Here is a 19,609-nt window from a genome sequence, read left to right on the forward strand (position 1 = left end):
ACACACTTGCAAAGTGGTGGGTTTTTTTTGATGCAAAACCGTTGATGAGACCATGACATATTTTATATCCAAAGGAATAAGAAAATCCCCTAAAGTGGAAAGGTTACCACTGTCTCCTGATAGTTTAAAATAAAAACTTCAGTCTGGGATTATTGAAAGCCAACTTTGTGTGGGCCATGCTGGTTTTAAATGTCTTTCTATGTGGCAGATAGTTCAATGCTATCAGATTGGACTATCCCATTCCTCCCTACTTTTGCATATGTCTTAGTTTGACATAGGTGCTTTTAAGAAACCATAGAGAGGACCTCCAGGAGGTCTGGATATGTCCATGAGGTGGACTGGAAAGTGTAATTTTTGTTATTTCATTCTCAGAATGCCTGCATCTAGCCTTTATAAGAGACAGCACAAGCTGCCTCTCCCCTTTCTCCTCTTCCTGCTTCCCTCCTGACACAGCTCCCTTATCTCCTGTTTGGTATGGGGGAGGGTTTCAGCTTTGAGCAGCCTGCTAAACTAATTTTAAGATGCATCATTTTGGACCTGGTGGGGAGGAAGTTTACCCTGCTAGGTGGTGTCTCTCTTGGTGTGGTGTGGTCTCTCCCCCGTTTCTTAGTTTAGCAACAACTGATTCAACACAAGTTGAAACAGGTCAAGCCAGATATATTTGGTCTTTACTGAAAGGAGGACCTTAGTAACCTTAACTACAAAATTAAATTGACATCACATAGACAAGTTAATGCTCAAGCTTTTCTGAAATGTTTTGGTGGGTTTTGATGCTGTTACTTCTCCCAGCACTTCACATTAAGTTGCTGTTTCTCTTCAGGTTTGCATTTTTTCCCAAACAGCTGGCATTTTTTAGAGCAGCAAAACCAACAAGACTTTTGTCATCATTGATCATATAAAATGTACAGCACAGTGCTAGATTGATAATACAGTAATTGACATCCTTTATATTTCATAGCAGAATGAGCCAGTGACTTTTCCTTTATATTTTCCTTGATAGAACACTGCAGGAAGCAGAAGTCAGGGCTACATCTGTCTTTCACTTAAGAAAACAACAACTGAAAACTATGTATGCTTACTTGTCAGGTACCTCTCCAAAGCACCTGCCTTCCACAGATCATAGAATGGTCTGGCTTGGAAGGAGTCCCCAAAGGTCATCTATTCCAACCCCTCAGCATTGAGCAGGGACATTCTCTGCTAGATCCAGTTGCCCAGAGCCCAGTCAAGCATCACCTTAAATATTTCCAGTGATGGGGCCTCAACTACCTTTATGGGCAACCTATTCCAGTTTTCCACCACCCTCATGGTAGAGAACTTATTCCTAACATCCAATCTAAATCTACTTTTCTCTAATTTCAAACTATTGCCCCTCATCCTATCAGTACAGGCTTTTGTAAACAATCCCTCACCAGCCTTCTTGTAGGCCCTCTTCATGTGCTGGAAGGCCACTCTTACAACTGCTGTCTGAGATTTCCCCCAGCAAAGAAATGTCTGCACCACCAGCCATTGCTGTAAGGTGCGTTGTCCTTCAATGGGTAAATACTGTCGCTAACACTAAAGAAGCTGATCTCTAGTATTACCGCAAAGGAATTCATAGTATCATAGTATCTTTCAGGGTTGGAAGGGACCACAAGGATCATCTAGTTCCAACCCCCCTGCCATGGGCAGGGACACCCCACACTAGATCAGGCTGGCCAGACCCTCATCCAGCCTGCTCTTAAACACCCCCAGGGACGGGGCCTCGACCACCTCCCTGGACAACCCATTCCAGGGTTTCACCACTCTCATGGTGAAGAACCTCCTCCTCACATCCAGCCTGAATCTCCCCACCTCCAGCTTCATTCCATTCCCCCTAGTCCTATCACTACCTGAGATCCTGAGAAGTCCTTCCCCAGCCTTCCTGTAGGCCCCCTTCAGATACTGGAAGGCCGCAATTAGGTCACCTCGGAGCCTTCTCTTCTCCAGACTGAACAGCCCCAACTCCCTCAGTCTGTCCTCATAGGAGAGGTTCTCTGGACACGTTCCAGCACCTCCACATCCCTCTTGTAATAGGGGCTCCAGAACTGGACACAGTACTCCAGGTGGGGTCTCACCAGGGCTGAGTAGAGGGGGAGGATCACCTCCCTCGACCTGCTGGTCACACTTCTCCTGATGCAGCCCAGGATCTGATTGGCTTTGTGGGCTGCAAGTGCACACTGAGAGCTCATGTTGAGCTTCTTGTCCACCAGCACCCCCAAGTCTCTCTCCTCAGGGCTGCTTTCCAGCCAGTCACTGCCCAGCCTGTATTTGTGCCTGGGATTGCCTTGACCCAGATGCAGGACCCTGCACTTGCTCTTATTGAACTTCATGAGGTTGGCTTGTGCCCACCTCTCCAGCCTGTCAAGGTCCCTCTAGATGGCCTCCCTTCCCTCCAGCGTAGGCTGCTGAGAATAGTATTTCCTGCAGACAAGTAAAACTAACTAAACTGAATGAGATTCACATTTTCATATTTTTTTAATTGCTCCAATAAATTTTCCTAGTTTTGTACCATCAAGAAATAAGAAAATAGTATAAAAATCATTACCTTGTTATATCGCTTCCTTAGAAATAAATGCTACAATGTTGAGGTGGAACAGGTACCTCTTCTGTGCTGTCCCATGCTCAGAGATGATGTTGTTAGCTTTTCTATGCAGCCTTCCAAAATAGCAAGTGGTCGGGAGCTACCCAGTTCATACAGGATCCTGAGCTTGAAGGGTAATAAGAACAAATGTGTAGCTGACACATGGATCTTGATACACCAAAGTGGACATTATTGTTAGCCTATTTTTGTAAAGAAAGACATTAGAGCCCAGAGAAAGAGTCATGGTATGAGAAAGGAAAGAGCTAGTTTCAGCTAAAAGCAGTTCTAAAAGTTTGGTGACTAACTTCTCTCCAGAAAATATCCAGTGGGAAGAGGAAGAACCTCCACTACCCTCAACCTCCGACACTTGTTTACTTAGGAAAGGGCTTAAGTAACTCAGCATGCCAAAGCACTTGTTTGAAGAAGTCATTAGCCCTGACAATTATGACTATCAAGATGACTATAATTTCTAAAAGTAACAATAATATTTGCAGTATGGACTCATACAATCAGGTTATGCCAGTACTGCCTATGCTGAATAAGACCTTCCACTGCAAGCAGTGTAGGTCAAGTCAAGGGAATTGCTTGTATAAACAAATATTCATGAGCGCGAAGAAAGAGTAGTGGTCATATGCCATGTGGTCAAATAGCTTCTTGTAAATCTAGACTAATTTTTAGAGGAACTGTGTCCTCCAAAGTCTCTTTAATTTAAAATGGTGTATTACACACAGTAATCTCTAGTTGTTCCTGATTCCTGGTTTCCTATAGTTCCAGTTCCACATTTGTTAAGTTCAGTTTTCAGACATTGATGGCTGCAGTGCCTTAGACCACCCAAATAATAAAGCCCCAGATTCACACATTGTAATCTCAGGCAATTTGTGAGGTACCTAATTTCCCCTTATCATTAAGGGAGACAGATGCACATCTCCACAGGACACTTCAACTTGCTTCAGTTTTTTTCTCCTGTGTTGTTGTTGTTTTGTTGTTGTTGTTGTTGCTCTTTTGTTTGTTTGTTTGTTTTAAGAAATGAATCTCAGCCAAACGCTGCTGTTTTCATATGCATGCAAACTGCAGCCTAGTAACCTTCTAATAAAGTAGTTTTATTAAGTCCTTATCGATAAGCTAAGGTGAAGTTTCCAGGCCACATTTTAGTTTGTTATCAAGTCTCTTCAAACTATACAGTTATGAAGTATTCTTAGAAAGAGTAAATGCAGCGCTCTTGAATGGCACAAAGAGATGCAAATCTGAGATACATAGATATATATCTGTATTTTCTGGATGGAGATGAAAAATGTGAGACAAAACTGATGTGGTTTTAGAGTTACAGTTTTTCTCTGAAATTGGAAACACAACTAAGCAAACATATTTCCCAAAGCAAGGGGTACCTTTCAGCAGCTACAGCATATCTAAAATTGTTAACATTTTCAGCAATAGAGTTCTGTGTTTGTCCTTCTCTTTGTTCAAATAGGTCTGCAGGTAGTTTGCATTTTAATAGCTACCTCCCTTAAACGAAGGGATGAAGAAAAACTCTGTTGTCCAGGGTTCTCATTGACATGAATGTCTTATAGAACTGAAGAAGTTTCAAGATTGTCCATGGCAGTCTCATCTTGGCAGCAGTAAAGCAGTAATTAGCATTTGCCGACTACTGTGTAATAGAAGGCTGACTGCACATAATTAGCACTTTATTAAAAGTGTCACTAGAGAGAGAAACTCAGAGGAAAAACCTGTATTGGGCTACATTTCCAGGGAGACTATTGATTTTACATTTTAAAAGTCTTTTAAGGAATATTCTGCCTTAATGTTGTTTTTTTACATGGTTAGATGATTACACAAGTGATGTCACAGTATGTAGTGACTGTTCATGGAATATTAAGTCAGTATAACAAAGCTAATGTAGCTTTAAGAATCAGTTGGGGAAAGCAGTAAGAAGAATCAGAATCTCCTGTCCTTGCATTCAAACAAATAAGAAACAAACTTTTGCTGGTAAGAACAAGATTAATTTTGTTCTTCTTAATAGCTATTGATTCAGATTTTTCGAGCATGCCAGATATTTCATGAACATAGGCCTGTTTTGTATACTTCAGACTCCATCACCACTGAGTAAAGGACAGGGAAAACAAGAACCCCATCTTATGAAAAGAAATGAGAAAGAACAATACTTTCCTTCACCAAATTCCCCATCCAATTTCTGAGTGGCCTCAGAGCATGGTAAACAGGGATGCAAAGGGGAAATCAAATAAGATCCAACCTTACTCTCTGTATGTCTTAACTGCAGATCATGTAAGGATCATATTGATCCCTACAGACTTTTCATACCTGTTTTTCTACCCTAAACACTAGTCTCAAACCTAACACTGACCATGCTAAATGTCTGCATAGTGGGCATTTGTCTCATCAGGGAATGCTATAAAATTCAGAGGAGAAAGCCAACAACGAGACAAATTTAGTTCTCAGTAGATATGTTTTAAAAGCTCCCTGCCAGTTGTTTGGTGTGACTACAGCAGAAAGAACGTCTTCTAAGCAAATTTGTTTTGATGAGTTTTTTGTTCTTTTATGGGCATCTTTAAGTGTTCATCATAATTATGTTGTTCAGAATACTGCCTGGAGCAGGAATGCAGCCTTATTGGATCTCTTTAACAATGCATTCCCCATTCTTTCTGTCGGAGCTGTTTATGTTTTGGAGTAAGTGAACTTATAGAGAGTGTTGATGTTTGAGAACTGTTCAAATGACAAGCATTTGTGGTCAATAAACTGCTGGTAAGGGAGTGTCATTCCTGTCAGTACTTAGCACAATGTACATCCAAACTGATGGCACAGCAAGACACTTCAGAAGAAGTGATCGTAGAGATGGTGAGTACACTATGCTTTCTCTTACAAATTTGGTCAAGAAACTGTTGTGTAAAAACCTAAACAGTACAAATTGGTGTGTTCTGTGGAGCAGATATAAGAATAATATGGCCATCAAGATGAAATACTATATACCTGGTAGTGACAAATAAAGTACAGAAGAGGAATGTAATCCCAGACAAAGCTGAAACACAACTTCAGTCAGAAAGAAGGATAACGCGTGTAATGACCATTTAAGATGATTTGGTCCATACTACTGCTCAGTATGGGTAACTGCAAAGATGGATCAAATTTCTCAGGTTCTCATCTCTTCATGTCATTAATTTCTCCAGGGGTATTCACATCCAACCTATTCCACCACCTGTCTCAGCAACCTGTACCTGTGTCTAGCTACTGGTGAACCGTTTCTTGGTACCAGTTGGAATATCCCATGCTACAACAAGCAACCATTACCTCTTGTCCTTCCAGTGTGCACAACTAGGACAATTCTAACTCCATTTATTCATAAGCAGAAATTTCACTAGTGGATGACACCAATATTCCCTCACCAATGTTCTCTTCTCTAGACTGAACAAACTCAGCTCCCTGAACATCTTCTTGTACATTGTGTGGTCCGCCTCTTAATCAGACTTCCACAGGGTTTGTTTCAATTTGAGAATCCCAAAACTGGACTCAATAATGAAATTATTTATTTAAATATCAGGAGAGACCCTTCTGTCAGGATTGTCTGAATCTTGCCATCTACTTGCAGGTTTACCAGCTTTAAATATGGAAGATTAACATTTTCTGTTTAGATTGGTTTACTTTATTCTTTGGTTGTTGGTGGTGTTGGCTGATATGTGTTTAAGATTTAATCTAGAGTGGTTTTGCCATTTCCAAAGCTGAGACTAAAGGAAAATATCTTGTTTTGATTATGATAAACAGTCAAGAGTCTTTTTCTTCAGGAAAACACTGTAATGGTGCCATGACCAGCTCAATATGGGTAGCCATATGTAGTCTTTGGCATTCTAGTTAAAATCTATCCTAAATATGAAAAGCCTTTGTAAATGTATCTCCATCTGAAATGGATCTACAAACTCTGGTTTTGTTCCTAAATCCCATCCATAATGTCTCAATCAGCCTTGATAAGTGGCTTCTAGTGCCAGTGGAAGAGATGTGATCTCTGGACAAAGATACTTGTGAATTTTGCAAACCTGGAAGGTTTTACTTTATCCTGTCCTCAAATATTTTCCCTAAGCATTCAAGATCTGCTTCAGTTTAGGCTACATGGAACAGTGCTCTGTGCCCTTCTACAGTGGGTAAGTAAAGCACAGAAAATGAAAGTAGTTTGTAGATTCGTAGATTCATAGAATGGTTTGGGTTGGAAGGCATCTTAAAGATCATCAAATCCCAGCCTCCCCTCCATGGACAGGTATACTTTCCACTAGATGAGGTTGCTCAAGGCCTCATCCAACCTGGCTTTAAATACTACCAGGGAAGGGGCATCTACCACCTCCCTGGGCAACTTGTTCCAGTGTCTCACCACTCTTACTGTAAATAATTTCTTCCTCATATCTAGTCTAAATCCCCTGTCCTCAAGCTTAAATCCATTCCCTCTTGTCCTATCTCTACAAGCCCTTGTAAAAAGTCCCTTCCTGTCTTACTTCTAGGGTCCTTTCAGGTACTGGAAGGCTGCTATAACGTCTACCCAGACCCTTCTCTTCTTCAGGCTAAACAGCCCCAACTCTCACAGCCTGTCCCCATAGGGTAGACCTCTGATCATCCTCATGGCCCTCCTCTGAACCAGCTCCAGCCTTCCCATGTCCCTGTTACGCTGTGGGCACCAGAACTGGATGCAGTAGTCCAGGTGGGAGAGTCTCATGAAAGCAGAGTAGATGGGGAGAATCATTTCACTCATTGTGCTGGTCACAGTTCTTTTGATGCAGCCCAGGATACAGTTAGCCTTCATGGTTGTAAGCACACATTGCTGGTTCATGCTGAGTTTTTAATCAACTGACACTCTCAAGTCCTTCTACTCAAGAATGCTCTTCAGCCACTCCTCGCCCAGCCTATATTTGTGCTAGGGATTGCCCCATCCCAAGTGTACGACCTTTCACTTGGCTTTGTTGAACTTTATGGTGTTGGCTTGGGCCCACCTTCCAAGCCTGTCCAAGTCCCTCTGGATGACATCCCTTCCCTGCAGCATGTCAACGAGCCCACACAGCTTGGTGTTGTCCGCAAGTTACCTTTCTTCACAATGACTCTGAATTTTCCTTTTACATGCACTTTTATAGCTATGGAAAATTTCTCTCCCACAGGCAATTCCTTAGAATTGCAAACAAGGACTCTGCTTTTACAAGCTAATATAAACCAATCATATATAGTGAAGTATTCAGTGCAATCAGATGTTTTCTTGCAATCACAATATTTTGCTGATAGAAGCAGGTTTTGGCAGGATCATAAAATAGTCTTTGAACTAAAGTCTTGGTTTCAATGGAGCTTCAAATTGAGCTTTAAATTGTGCTAGCTCCCCTTGGATTCAAATATTTCACAGTTTAACATTATGATCATAAGTTGAGAATAAAGAACAGAAAAGTCATGCAGTTGGTGTGCAAAGCCTGGCTTTGATACCTTTGCTTCCCAGTAGAGGCCATTAGTAAGGAGGTTAAGGACACCTGTTGGGGTTTTTTGTTGTCTTCCCATTTTTAGCAGGAGTGGTGAATGTTCCACCCCCTGTACAAGAATTCCAGCCATAAAGCAGCAGTGCCAAATATTCACAGTACTCATGGTCAATATAGTTTAAGCATTTCAGTAAAGGAAGGTGTTTTGGATGCTGAAACTCAGTCCATGTGGAGATGTAACTGAAACCCTGAGATAGTTTTCTAAGTGCTGGTGAGATGCAGTGTTTGAGATTCATTCCTCTTCCCTGTTTTTGCTGTCCTTCTTGGCTAGGTTGTCTTAGCACTCAGTATTCCTAGTCTGTGGACCTTGGCTAGGAGCTTGAAACTCAAAATGAGCATAAAATGCAATTTATGGGGAATTTAGGTCTCTTGCATGGTGAATTTTACTTTCAGTATTGTGTACTTAATTGAGACACTGAATTATGGAATATTCCAATGACTATACTGCTTCATGCGACGGCTATCCCAAGTATATGTAGATCAGTACTGAGATGTTCAAATCCTTACATGTCTTTCAATAAGAGAAAAAGGGATGACCATTTTTCTACATGCATAAATATCCACTTCTGGCCTTGCCTAGAGATGCACGTATGACACCAACCTGGTCGTGCAGGAATCTCAGAGCTTTTGAGCTTTTCTTTTCTGTTTCATAGGCAAGCTATACATTCATTTATTCTGCCTGCATGTCTTGTATCCCCTTGTGGATCTAAGTCTTGTGAATGCTTGTAAACTGTGCTTCTTACTACTAACTAACTGTGCTTACTTACTACCTGATAAGAATATCTTTATTATTCTAGTAACACTGAGAGAATGTACTAAACGCTGGCAAATTTAAGGAACATGTGGGTGTTGGCAGATACAACACTTTAATGAACATTAAATTGCAGTACTGTACACATTGGATACATGTTGCTTAATTAAGGTTGTCTATGGTAATAGGATAATAAGCCTTGCTTCTTAACCTCTCCACAATATTTTTGTGGAAGCAAGAAACTATTTTCCCTATTAAATCAATTTTGATAAATACATCCCACAGTTTCAATGAAACCATGAAGGTTAAAGTATAATGAGTAAAATTATTTATGCTTCACCTCTCATGTAAACCTGTTGAGCTTAATAGAGATTTATAAGCATTAAAGGAGTATATACTTGGAAGAGATGCGTAGACTTTTATGCAAAGGTACCAAAGAGGATGGACCACTACTTTTAACTGGCTACATTTCTGTGTACAATATTATTGTGGAGCAAAATTCAAGAACAGAAATACATTCTATCTCCGTATTTAGGCACCTGTCCATAGCCCTTTACTACAAACTCAGACATTTAGCAAATTTGGTTGTTAGGAAATCAGGAGATTAAATCAAAGTAAACATAAAGAAAGGAAGAGAAACCTGGTCCCATTTTTGAAATCTATTATACTCACAGACTGCTAGTGTCTATGATAGATACCCTACAGAAAAACACTACCTTTTTTGGCAATGCATGGGTGGCCAGCTTGGATATGCAGGACATCTAAAATGGTATTAGACACTTCTGTTTAATCATATGGTATATTCCAAACATACAGAATCTTTCACATCTCTCTAAATCCTGACAACTACACCATCACTGTCTACAGTCCACAGATATGGAAGGCTTGAGCCTAGAATGGTTTGAATGAATATCTTGGATTAATTTGAGCTTTACTAACCCTTCTAGTCAGCTCATATTAAACATAACAGGCAATCCAGGATTACTATTTATTTTTTATATACACTGCAGTGCATAACATTTTTTCTTGGTTTATATTCCTATTCTTTATCAAACCTCTGTTTTACAGAGGACAAAACAAAACTAAAACCCCAAACCCAAAACAAAACAAACCACAAATAAAATGAAAACAACAGCAGCAGAAAGGAGCCACAAAGACAAAGAAAAAAAAAAAAAGAGCAAAAAAAAATTAGTACATAGTCAGCAGCAAATACTCTCAGAACTGATGTATTTCATCCAAAAGGCTCGAATGCTCCATAATCCTTGTATTGTTCATTACCTTTTCACTGCACTCCGGAGACATTACTAAACTAATCATCTGTGGGAGAAGGTATTAAATTCCATTGTGCAGACAACAAAGTAAAGGCAAAGAGTGAACTGAGTTTAGATATTAAGTGTTCTTAGTGTTGAGCTGTGTTCAGCTTCCTTGGGTATAGCTGTCCTAGGAAGAGACATGAAACATAAATAGTGCCTCTGACCATGTCATTCCCAGCTCTTTGTGTAACCTGACACAAGACCTAACACTGTACACAGCTGTTCCTCTCCCAGACAGCCAGTTCTCTGTCCCCAGGGGACTTCAGAAGGCATGCTTTTGATATTGTGCATGTTCCCTTGAAATAGCTCTATTCTGTTACTAAAAAATACCAGGATGTCTCTCCGTTCATCTTCTTACCTTCACAGAGATCAGTTCATCAACCCATGTCTAAAACAAAGGAGATATTTCAAACTTTATACATGCTCACCAAATTCCCTAGAATGAGTTTCCTTTGGCCCAGTGATCATTAGCAGCCTGTCTCCCTTGTTCAACCTCGGAAAACCTCTAGGTCACATAGTAGAGCAAAGTTGATTTTGGCAGTTAAACAGTTTCACAGTTCAGTGAAAATACATTCTGCAAGAAACTAGAAGGTTGGTTTTTAATTTGGTGTGCAGAGATTGAAGCAGAAGAACATCTTGCTTCCCACCACTTAATGGTAAATGAACAAAATTAGCACAGAGCAACCAAACTTTAGTGGGAAGAGTAAGGCAAAAATTAACTAGAGAGGCACGAATCCTTTTAAAACCAAAAATAGCTCAGGATACTGCCTTTCATATATTTCTATGACAGATCTTGATATTATTTACTGTCAGAGTTTAACTGTAATTCTAATTATGAACAACAAAAGAAAGTGTGGAGATGGCATAACATCACATTATTGTGAATTTACATAGTTGCTGCAAAATTATTCTTGGAACTGCTCAAGATTCAGTACAAGGTAGGAAATTAGACAAGGTGTATGTAAGATTTTTTTGTCTTAATACAGCTTTGAATGGATTTTGTAGGGGAGTTATTTGTGGTTTCTTTCTTTTGCATGGGAATGAGAGACTTGTTCCTTGGCAGTATAATTGCAAGGTGTAACTTAATTCAGTAGCTGTGAATTGATAATCAGTCATTCAAGATACATAAAAAAAAAATTTAACATGTGAGAGTTATCTGCCAACCTTCACAAAGAGATACTGTGTCCAACCCAAGGCTATATCTGAAGGGACAGGGAACATTCATAAGAGTATTGAGCTGCTGCCCTGCTCAAAGTTGAAAGGCTTGCTAACGGACTCTTACAGAATGAACAGAAAAGTAGGTCCACATTTTTGTAAAGGCATTTCAGTGTCTAAATGCTAAATATTTTAAGACTGGAAATCCAGCTTCAAAATCTGTCTGTAGACAGATATATAAAATAAAAGATAGTGTTACCAGTGTGTATGTATTGATATTTCTCCATATAGAACAATTCGCACACTGTTAATATGCAGTGTGTGATAGACATTCCTCAAGGATGTTTTAAAAGTATTGTAATGTAACTTTACTGAAAAATGTTATTTTGCTAAGAAAGTTCTTTTATTTCAGTGCCTGGTGTTCTTGGGTAAGAAATAGTTCTGTCTCTTTTGATGGCTTGGATAAAATTTATTTTTATAGTGTGTAGGGCTTATTTTAGAAGAATGTTCATCAATGTTTAGAAATGTTTGTTGCAAGTTTGTTTTATGTGATCTATTTTAGTTCCTTTCTTGCATCAGGCAAACTGAACTTCAGCCAAATGGTTGCATTGATCAGTTTGCATGCTTTCACGGTGATATACAAAACCTCTCCATGGTGTCTGTCATTCCCAGGGCCTCATATAGTCTGTGGGATTCCTGCCCTGAATTTATGTTTGTTTCATCTCATTAAAACCATGGGACGCTTAATGCCTTTGTTTTTTCCTCTATCATCTTGGCCTCTTTTAAAATATCCATGATGTTATTTCGCTTTTACTGCTCCAGTATCTAGTTATAAACAATGTGATAAAGGCTTGAAAGTCTCAGCTCCAAATTTTCAATTAAAGTCCTTGATTAATGAGGTGGAAGAGCTGCATAATGTTGATAATTTCCTTGCAAGTGGCAATAAATTATAAGAACAGATTGATGGGAAATGGATAGCTGAGGGTATTAAGAGGCAAGTGTGGAATATAGCTGGTGTGAAGAGATAGGAAGGACACAGTTGGAACAAAGAAGCAACCAGAATATAGCAAGCAAAGATTATCCAGCTAAAACGCTGAAATCTTCTCCCAGTAGAATTATTTCAGCTAAATACAGGCACATGGAAGTCAGATGTGTTTTAATTCAACCTGATCCTCCATGGCTCCCTTTTCAGTCAATGGGAAGATTGGCCCAGCTGCAGATGACAGGATTATTGCCTTGTAGCTGCCTGTTTCCTTATAGGAATGTAAAGAGCTTTGGGTTATGAACTTCTCTCTAACCTCAATGGCTAAAAGTTTTAAATCTACCCCTTGTATTTGGCTATTTCCTGTTAGCAGTTTTTCCCCAGTACCTCTGTGCAAGCTGGTGATGTCCCCTCTGCTTTCTTGAGACATCATCTTTCTTGCTGCTAAACACATAGCTCTTACATGAGCTCTGTCGATATTGCAGCTTTGACGCATTACTAAGCAGGCAATGCCTGGACTCTAGATCTTTTTCCTACCAGTAAGTGCACACCCGTTAGACAGCCTTAGACATTTGACACTGCATGTCTTCCTTCATGTCAGTTCTTATTTTGGAGCTGATCAAAGGTCTTCTTAGATAATAAAGTCAGGTTGTGTCCAGCTATCCATAAGTCTTCTAAATAGAAAAAGAAAGCATGGAATATCACAGAGATAATGCTGCCCTGGTCTCTGAATGTCTTGTCTTTTCTTTTTTTGTTCTTTTTATATACATGGATTTTCCCAGGCTTTTCCAGATTCTCCCACAAATATAACAGGACATAACATATTACATCAGACCCTGTGAATATAGGAGCTCACTGACATGTCTCTTCTAACCCTTCCTTCTTAAAAAACCAAAAATGTATGATGTACAAGACTTCTAGACCTCTGGCTATGCAATAACAAGTTAATTCTAAACAGCACAATTTGGAATAATTGCTCAGAATAGGTCTGCAATGTAAACTCACCAGACTTTAAAGAACTCTTCAGCCTTGAAAAAAAACAACACCAAAAACAAGATCCAAGATTTCAGAGTACACTTTTCTAAGACAACCCTTCAGGCACATTCTGGAAGATTTACAAGAATCCAGACATCCCAATTCTTCCAGCATTTGTTACTCCAATTGAACATCTCTCAGGATACCAAGCCACAAAGGCCTGGTACCTACAAAGACTGGCCTCAGCTTTCATGGTGAGATTGTCCTGAAGTTGTGGATTTTGATTACCAACATCAGGACTTTGTGTCTTCAAAGATTTGCCTTCAAAAAGACATTTGGAAAGCTCTACTGTGCATGAACAGATTATTCGTCTGTCACAGTCAGCCTAGCTGCAAGTTCTTTGGAGTCCCATAAAATCTCAGTAACAGTATTTATATAAAATCATAGAGCCATAGAATTCCCTAGATTGTGCATGGCCTCTAGAGGTCATCTAGTCTAAGCCCTCCTGCAGTAAGCAGAGACATCCCCAACTAGATCAGGTTGCTCAGAGCCCCATTAGGCCCTACTCCAGGGATGGGGCTCTGAGCAACTGATCTAGTTGGGGATGTCTCTGCTTACTGCACCACCTTCCTGGGCAACCTGTTCCAGTGTTCCACTGTCCACATAGCAAGCAACTTCTTAAATGTCCAATCTAAATCTACCCTTCTCTAGTTTAAAACAATTGCCCCTTGTCCTGGTTCTATAAGCCTTTGTAAATTCAAAGTTTCCAGGTTTCTTTAGGCTTTTTTCAGGCACTGGAAGGTTGCTGTAAGGTTTCCCCAGAGACTTCTCTTCTCCAGGCTGAACTGACCCAACTCCCTCACCCTGTGCTCCAGCCCTCTGACCATCTTTGTGGCCCCTCTTGTCTGGACCCTGTCCATCAGACCCATGTCCTTCTTGTGTTGAGGGTCCCAGAGCTGGACACAGTGCTCTGGGCAAGGTCTCACCAAAGCAGAGCAACAGTGGCAGAACGACTTCTCTTGACATGAGGGCCACAGTTGTTTTCATACAGCCCAGGACACAACTGGCCACCTGAGCTGCAGGTGTGCATTGATGGCTGATGTCCAGCTTTTCATTCACCAGTATTCCCAAGTCCTCTTCCACGGAGCAGCTCTCTATAACATCCTAGCCCAGCCTGTATTGATAATGGGGATTCTTCTGACCCACATGCAGGACCTTGCACTTGGCTTTGTTGAGCCTTATGAGATTCACCTGGATCCACTTCTCCAGCTTGACTAGAGATTATTCAGTTATGAAGACTAGATGATCACATCTCCATAACAACCAACAAAAATATAGGATTTCCATTTTCCCATTATTTTCTGTTCAAGAAGAACAAGCCATGCATCAGGATGTACTTAAAAAGTTGTCTTGAATCAAGAACAGAATTAGAACCACCACCATGACAATGTTGGAGTGTACTCTGAGCTTTCAGCTGCCAAATGCCTTCATATTGACCCAGGTAGCTTGGATTAGTTGTGTTTCTAATTTGAAATGATGAAATATACAACAGCCATATACTCTCTTCCTCTGTTATGTAGTTGGTCAGCATTTCTCTGTTAGTGTCAAATTCACAATTGGACTTTATTTTCTGAAGTACTTGGAGAAACAGCCTTGCTTGTCACTGACAAAACAGATCAAATGCAGCAGCATTACTCAGCATTTCTTTTTCAACATGCACACAATTCTATTAAATTTTAGGCAGTGCTGTGAAAGTGTGTGATGCTGAGCAACAGTCTTACAGAGAGCAGCCCTGTTGCTTTTGTGTCAGTTCACATCTTTGGCTGTTTGTGAATAATGGAATATCTTGGCAGAAGTCTAGTGAGCCTACAGCCTCTCACTTAAACATTCATCTTGTTAATCATCCCAACCTATTTCTGCTCTGCTTTTAAAGCGTATTTTAAAGGGAATGCTTAACCGACGTATTGCAAATGAGTTTATTTAATTCTGCCAATGTATGCATTTATTCTTGTATAGCCTTTTTATTTCGGGATCTTGTATAAGTGAAGTTGTTTTCTATGCCATAGCAGCCTTCCCACTGCAAGGTCCTAGGGCTATATATGAATTATTAAAAAAACAAAAGAGCGCAAGGCATTTTCTTTAACAGTGTATTACATCGCCTTTGGATCCAAGCTTCCACAGACTCCCATGTCACAACTGTGGATCTTTTTTGCTGTTCTGCATGTGGAGCAGGAGTGATCCAGAGCAGTGTCTGAAGTGTGAGGGGTATATTGCAGCTAACAAAACAGCTGCTTATGATGTGACCTGATCATGGTTAACAGAATCATAGAACGACTTGGGTTGGAAAGGACCTTTACAAGTCATTTAATCCAACCTGCTTTACGATGAGCAAGAACATCTTCAACCAGATGAGGTTACTCAGAGTGCTGTCCAGCCTGACCTTGAATGTTTCCATGGATCGGGCTTCTACCACCTCTTTTTTGACAGCCTGTACCAGTGTGTCACTACCATTATTGTAAGAAATTTCTTCCTTGTATCTATTCTAAATGTACTTTTTTTCTACTTTACAACTATTATCCCTTGTCCTATCACAACAGGCCTGGCTAAAAAGACTGTCTCCATCTTTCCTATAAGACCCTTTAAGTACTGCAAAGCTTCAGTAAGTTCTCCTCAGAGCCTTTACTTCTCCATGCTTCTCTCAGCCATTCTTCACAGGAGGGATGTTCCATCCCTCTGATCATTTTTGAGGCCCTCCTCTGGACCCACTCCAACAGGATCATATTATGCCTAAAAGGCAGGGAAGAGCAAGCAGGGATAATTTCCAGGTTGCATGTTGAAAGTTGGAAGGGACTGTGGAAGGAAGTGGAAGTGAGACCTGCTGTCATCATGTTCATACTGTGTGTCACTTTGAAGAGTAAGTGAAGTCAATTCACAGACTGAAATGAGCAGGCATTTAGGAGCCTGCCTAGTAGACACTGAGACAAAATACTAAGGTTCAAGGTGACTTTAAGCCCAGACTAGAGTGATGCACAACTCTATAGGCCCCTGCACAAAATCTCTTCAGCATTTTCTGAAGGAACATATGATATGCAGATGGTGGAAAGCCATACTGAATTGCTACATCTATATCCGAGAGGCTGTCTCTTTTGTCATGAATTTTATTCCTTTAAGGAGAGCAAAAGTGAGAAATTTCTTTAAGAAAATAATAAAATGTGGGGGGGGGGGAAAAAGCCTTATTGGAGTTGCTATGAAAAAAACAACAACCCTGTGTAGATAATAATATCAAATTAGCATCTACATGTTCCATATTGTTTTATCAAACCATATTATACAATCATGTAAAGTGTTTTCTGACAGGTTTTAGTGTTTATAGCATTAAAGAGTCTCCATGTAGTTCTCACTGGAGCTATTACATCAAGTTCATGTCAGACAGCTTGCAAACCTTCCCACTGGGATTGAGTATTCCCCTATCACTTTATGTCCAGAGCAATGCATGTTCTGCATGCCTCGAAGCAGTTTCGATTCCTTCACATCCCAAAGGAAAGAACCAACAAAAACTACTCTGTTGGACACACTACTCTTTTCTATGGAAAAAAAGAGAGACTTTAATTCATCATTGACAACATTCTACTGACACAGATTTCTCTTCCTTATTTGTGAGCTACAACTGAAATAAATTAACATGTTGAACTGACTCCTGCAGTCATGAATTTTCCAGTTTTAATTATATTGCCACAGATATCAAGGGCAGAGTTAGAAGTGGTTTCTGGTCTTGATACCTTTATTTATACTAATTGGGTTACAGTAAGATAGGTGACTGAAGAAAACCAAAGTGATTGCCCTTATACAAGCAGATTTTATTGTGTGTTCTGCCTGACAAACTAATTCCAGAAGCATTAATGGGAAGATAAAATTTTACCTAACTAGATAAGCAATTTAGAGCACTTACCCACCTTCCCTTTATGGTTAATGTAAGGAGAATTAATCCACTGTGAGATAAGTGTCCAGGGTAGTGTAATGGTTTAGCACAAGGGATAACTCAATCTATGACAAGTAGTTTTTTTTAATTTAATATTCATGCTTAATGGATTATCTTCTATTTACAGGTTTTATCTGGGGTGAAATTAAACAGATGTGGGATGGTGGACTACAAGACTACATTCATGATTGGTGGAACCTCATGGATTTTGTAATGAACTCCTTGTACTTAGCAACGATCTCTTTAAAAATTGTTGCATTTTCAAAGGTAATATTTTTCTTTTTTAATTCATCAAATTATTTAAGGTAAATTAAATTAGGCTTCTTGAAACTTTCTTCTATACTTGGAGATTCTCAGGCTTGGAAATGCAAGAGCCCCTCAGTTTAGGAAGGATGTTGACTTGCTGGAACGAGTCCAGAGACGGGCAACGAAGTTGGTGAGGGGTTTGGAACACAAGCCCTATGAGGAGAGGCTGAGGGAGCTGGGGTTGCTCAGCCTGGAAAAGAGGAGACTCAGGGGTGACCTTATCACTCTCTACAACTACCTGAAGGGAGGTTGTAGACAGGCGGATGATGGTCTCTTCTCCCAGGCAGCCAGGACCAGAACAAGAGGACACAGTCTCAGGCTGCACCAGGGGAGGTTCAGGTTGGATGTTAGCAAGAAGTTCTATACAGAAAGAGTGATTGGCCATTGGAATGGGCTGCCCGGGGAGGTGGTGGAGTCACTGTCATTGGTGGTGTTCAGGAGGAGACTTGATGGGGTACTTGGTGCCATGGGTTAGCTGTTTGGGTGGGTTGGATTGGTTGATGGGTTGGATGCGATGATCTTGAAGGTCTCTTCCAACCTGGTTTGGTTTATTCTAAATAAAGATTTATGAAGTGTTCATTGTGGCAAGATGCTAGACCAAGAGTGAACAAAGGATTGTGATCTGTACTTTTTTCTTCTTCACCCAGGAAATCTTTTGTTACTTGATTCTGAACAGTACTACTGTCATTTCCTTGGAAAATGAAAATCACTGTAAATATTTAATAATGTCTTCACAAAATTATGTTTTGAGTTGATTTGCCTATTTTTTCAGTACTAATTTTTTGCCCCAATACAATTTTGCACACTTCTGCAAAACATGCAAAACTTCTGAACAACACCGGGAGAAAAATAGATGCTCAAAATTAGAGGGGGAGGGGCTAAAGAGTAATCTTCTAATTTTGCTTTGAAAATTGATCATAAATGCAACAAAAAAATGTAAAGCTGAAAGGGATAAAATAGTATGGCTGACTGTTCATTTTCTCATCCTTTTCATGGACTTTTTATGAGTAGCTTTATATTCCCACTGTTTGCAGTATATTCCAGCAAAACAGCTCTTCTTTCCAAAGCTATGGAACATGTTATATTTTGTATGTATTCAACATGAAACCATAATATGATTGAAAGTCCTCATAAAATGAAAAATATTAATCAAAAAATGGTCTTAGCACAAGGAAACCACATCTGAAAGCATTCTCAGCATCTGTCATGGAGCTCCTATCACATCCAAGTAAAACTAGCAAGCCCATTTTTTACTACTATGATCAGCATTGTATGCCATCTGGCTTAGGTTCCCTGGCACCAGCTACCTTTCCAAGATCCTTTTGTCTGAGAAAAGAGGAGGGCAGGGCTATCAAGTAGCTGGTTGCAGCTCCCTTTCCTCACACAGCAGCTGCTTCTGCTGCAGCCCTGCCTTGAGTATAACAGAACATATAAATCTGCTAATTTAGATCACCTCATGGTTATTTCACAATGGTGCACACGTCAGCCTGCTGATCAGGGGCAAGAGTGAGCAAAGACCTGTGATCTCTTGGCACACCAGGTTCCTCCTGTGACAGAAAGCTTCAAACCTTTGAGAATTTTCTCACTCAAAGAAAATTGGAGCTGTTGTCTGAAAAATCAAGACATTCTCAAGTGAGAGGACATCTGCCATTTAAAGCTGATGAAGCGTCTTTTTACACACACAAAGATGCCTTATAAAGCGACTTGGAAATAAATAGCCATTTCACTGTCCCATGTAACACAGCAAGCAATTCATTGATAATGCATGTTTCTGAAACCCTGGAGATGGCCAATTAGTCACTTCAGAATAATATTAATTAGAGGATGTTATAATCTTTTCATCTCCCAAACAGCTCCTGATTATGGTAATCAGATTCCAAGGTGACAGTGTCTGGGATAACGTACATCCATTAGTCTCTAAATTAGTGCTTGCATGCCAGGCATAATCAATGCAGTGCATAAAGCACTATCTTTGGTTCCATAGTTCTCTTTTCTTTTTTTTCTGCATGTATAAGATTGCACCCAAATACATAGAATAGAAT

The 19,609-nt window shown here is 40.0% G+C and overlaps 1 protein-coding gene across 1 annotated transcript in view; it reads left to right on the forward strand.

Annotated features, from left to right (window-relative positions):
• Positions 1-19,609, forward strand: part of TRPC4 (transient receptor potential cation channel subfamily C member 4) — a 176,835-nt gene that overhangs the window by 128,993 nt on the left and 28,233 nt on the right. Inside the window, exon 6 of the mRNA XM_068142478.1 lies at positions 17,389-17,528. Coding sequence (XP_067998579.1) covers positions 17,389-17,528 — 140 coding nt within the window. The remainder of the gene's footprint in view (positions 1-17,388; positions 17,529-19,609) is intronic.

The sequence above is a fragment of the Melanerpes formicivorus genome, unplaced genomic scaffold (assembly GCF_026170545.1).
Source record: "Melanerpes formicivorus ecotype bairdi unplaced genomic scaffold, bMelFor1.0.p_v2 SCAF_1, whole genome shotgun sequence".
NCBI classification, from domain to species: Eukaryota; Metazoa; Chordata; class Aves; order Piciformes; family Picidae; genus Melanerpes; species Melanerpes formicivorus.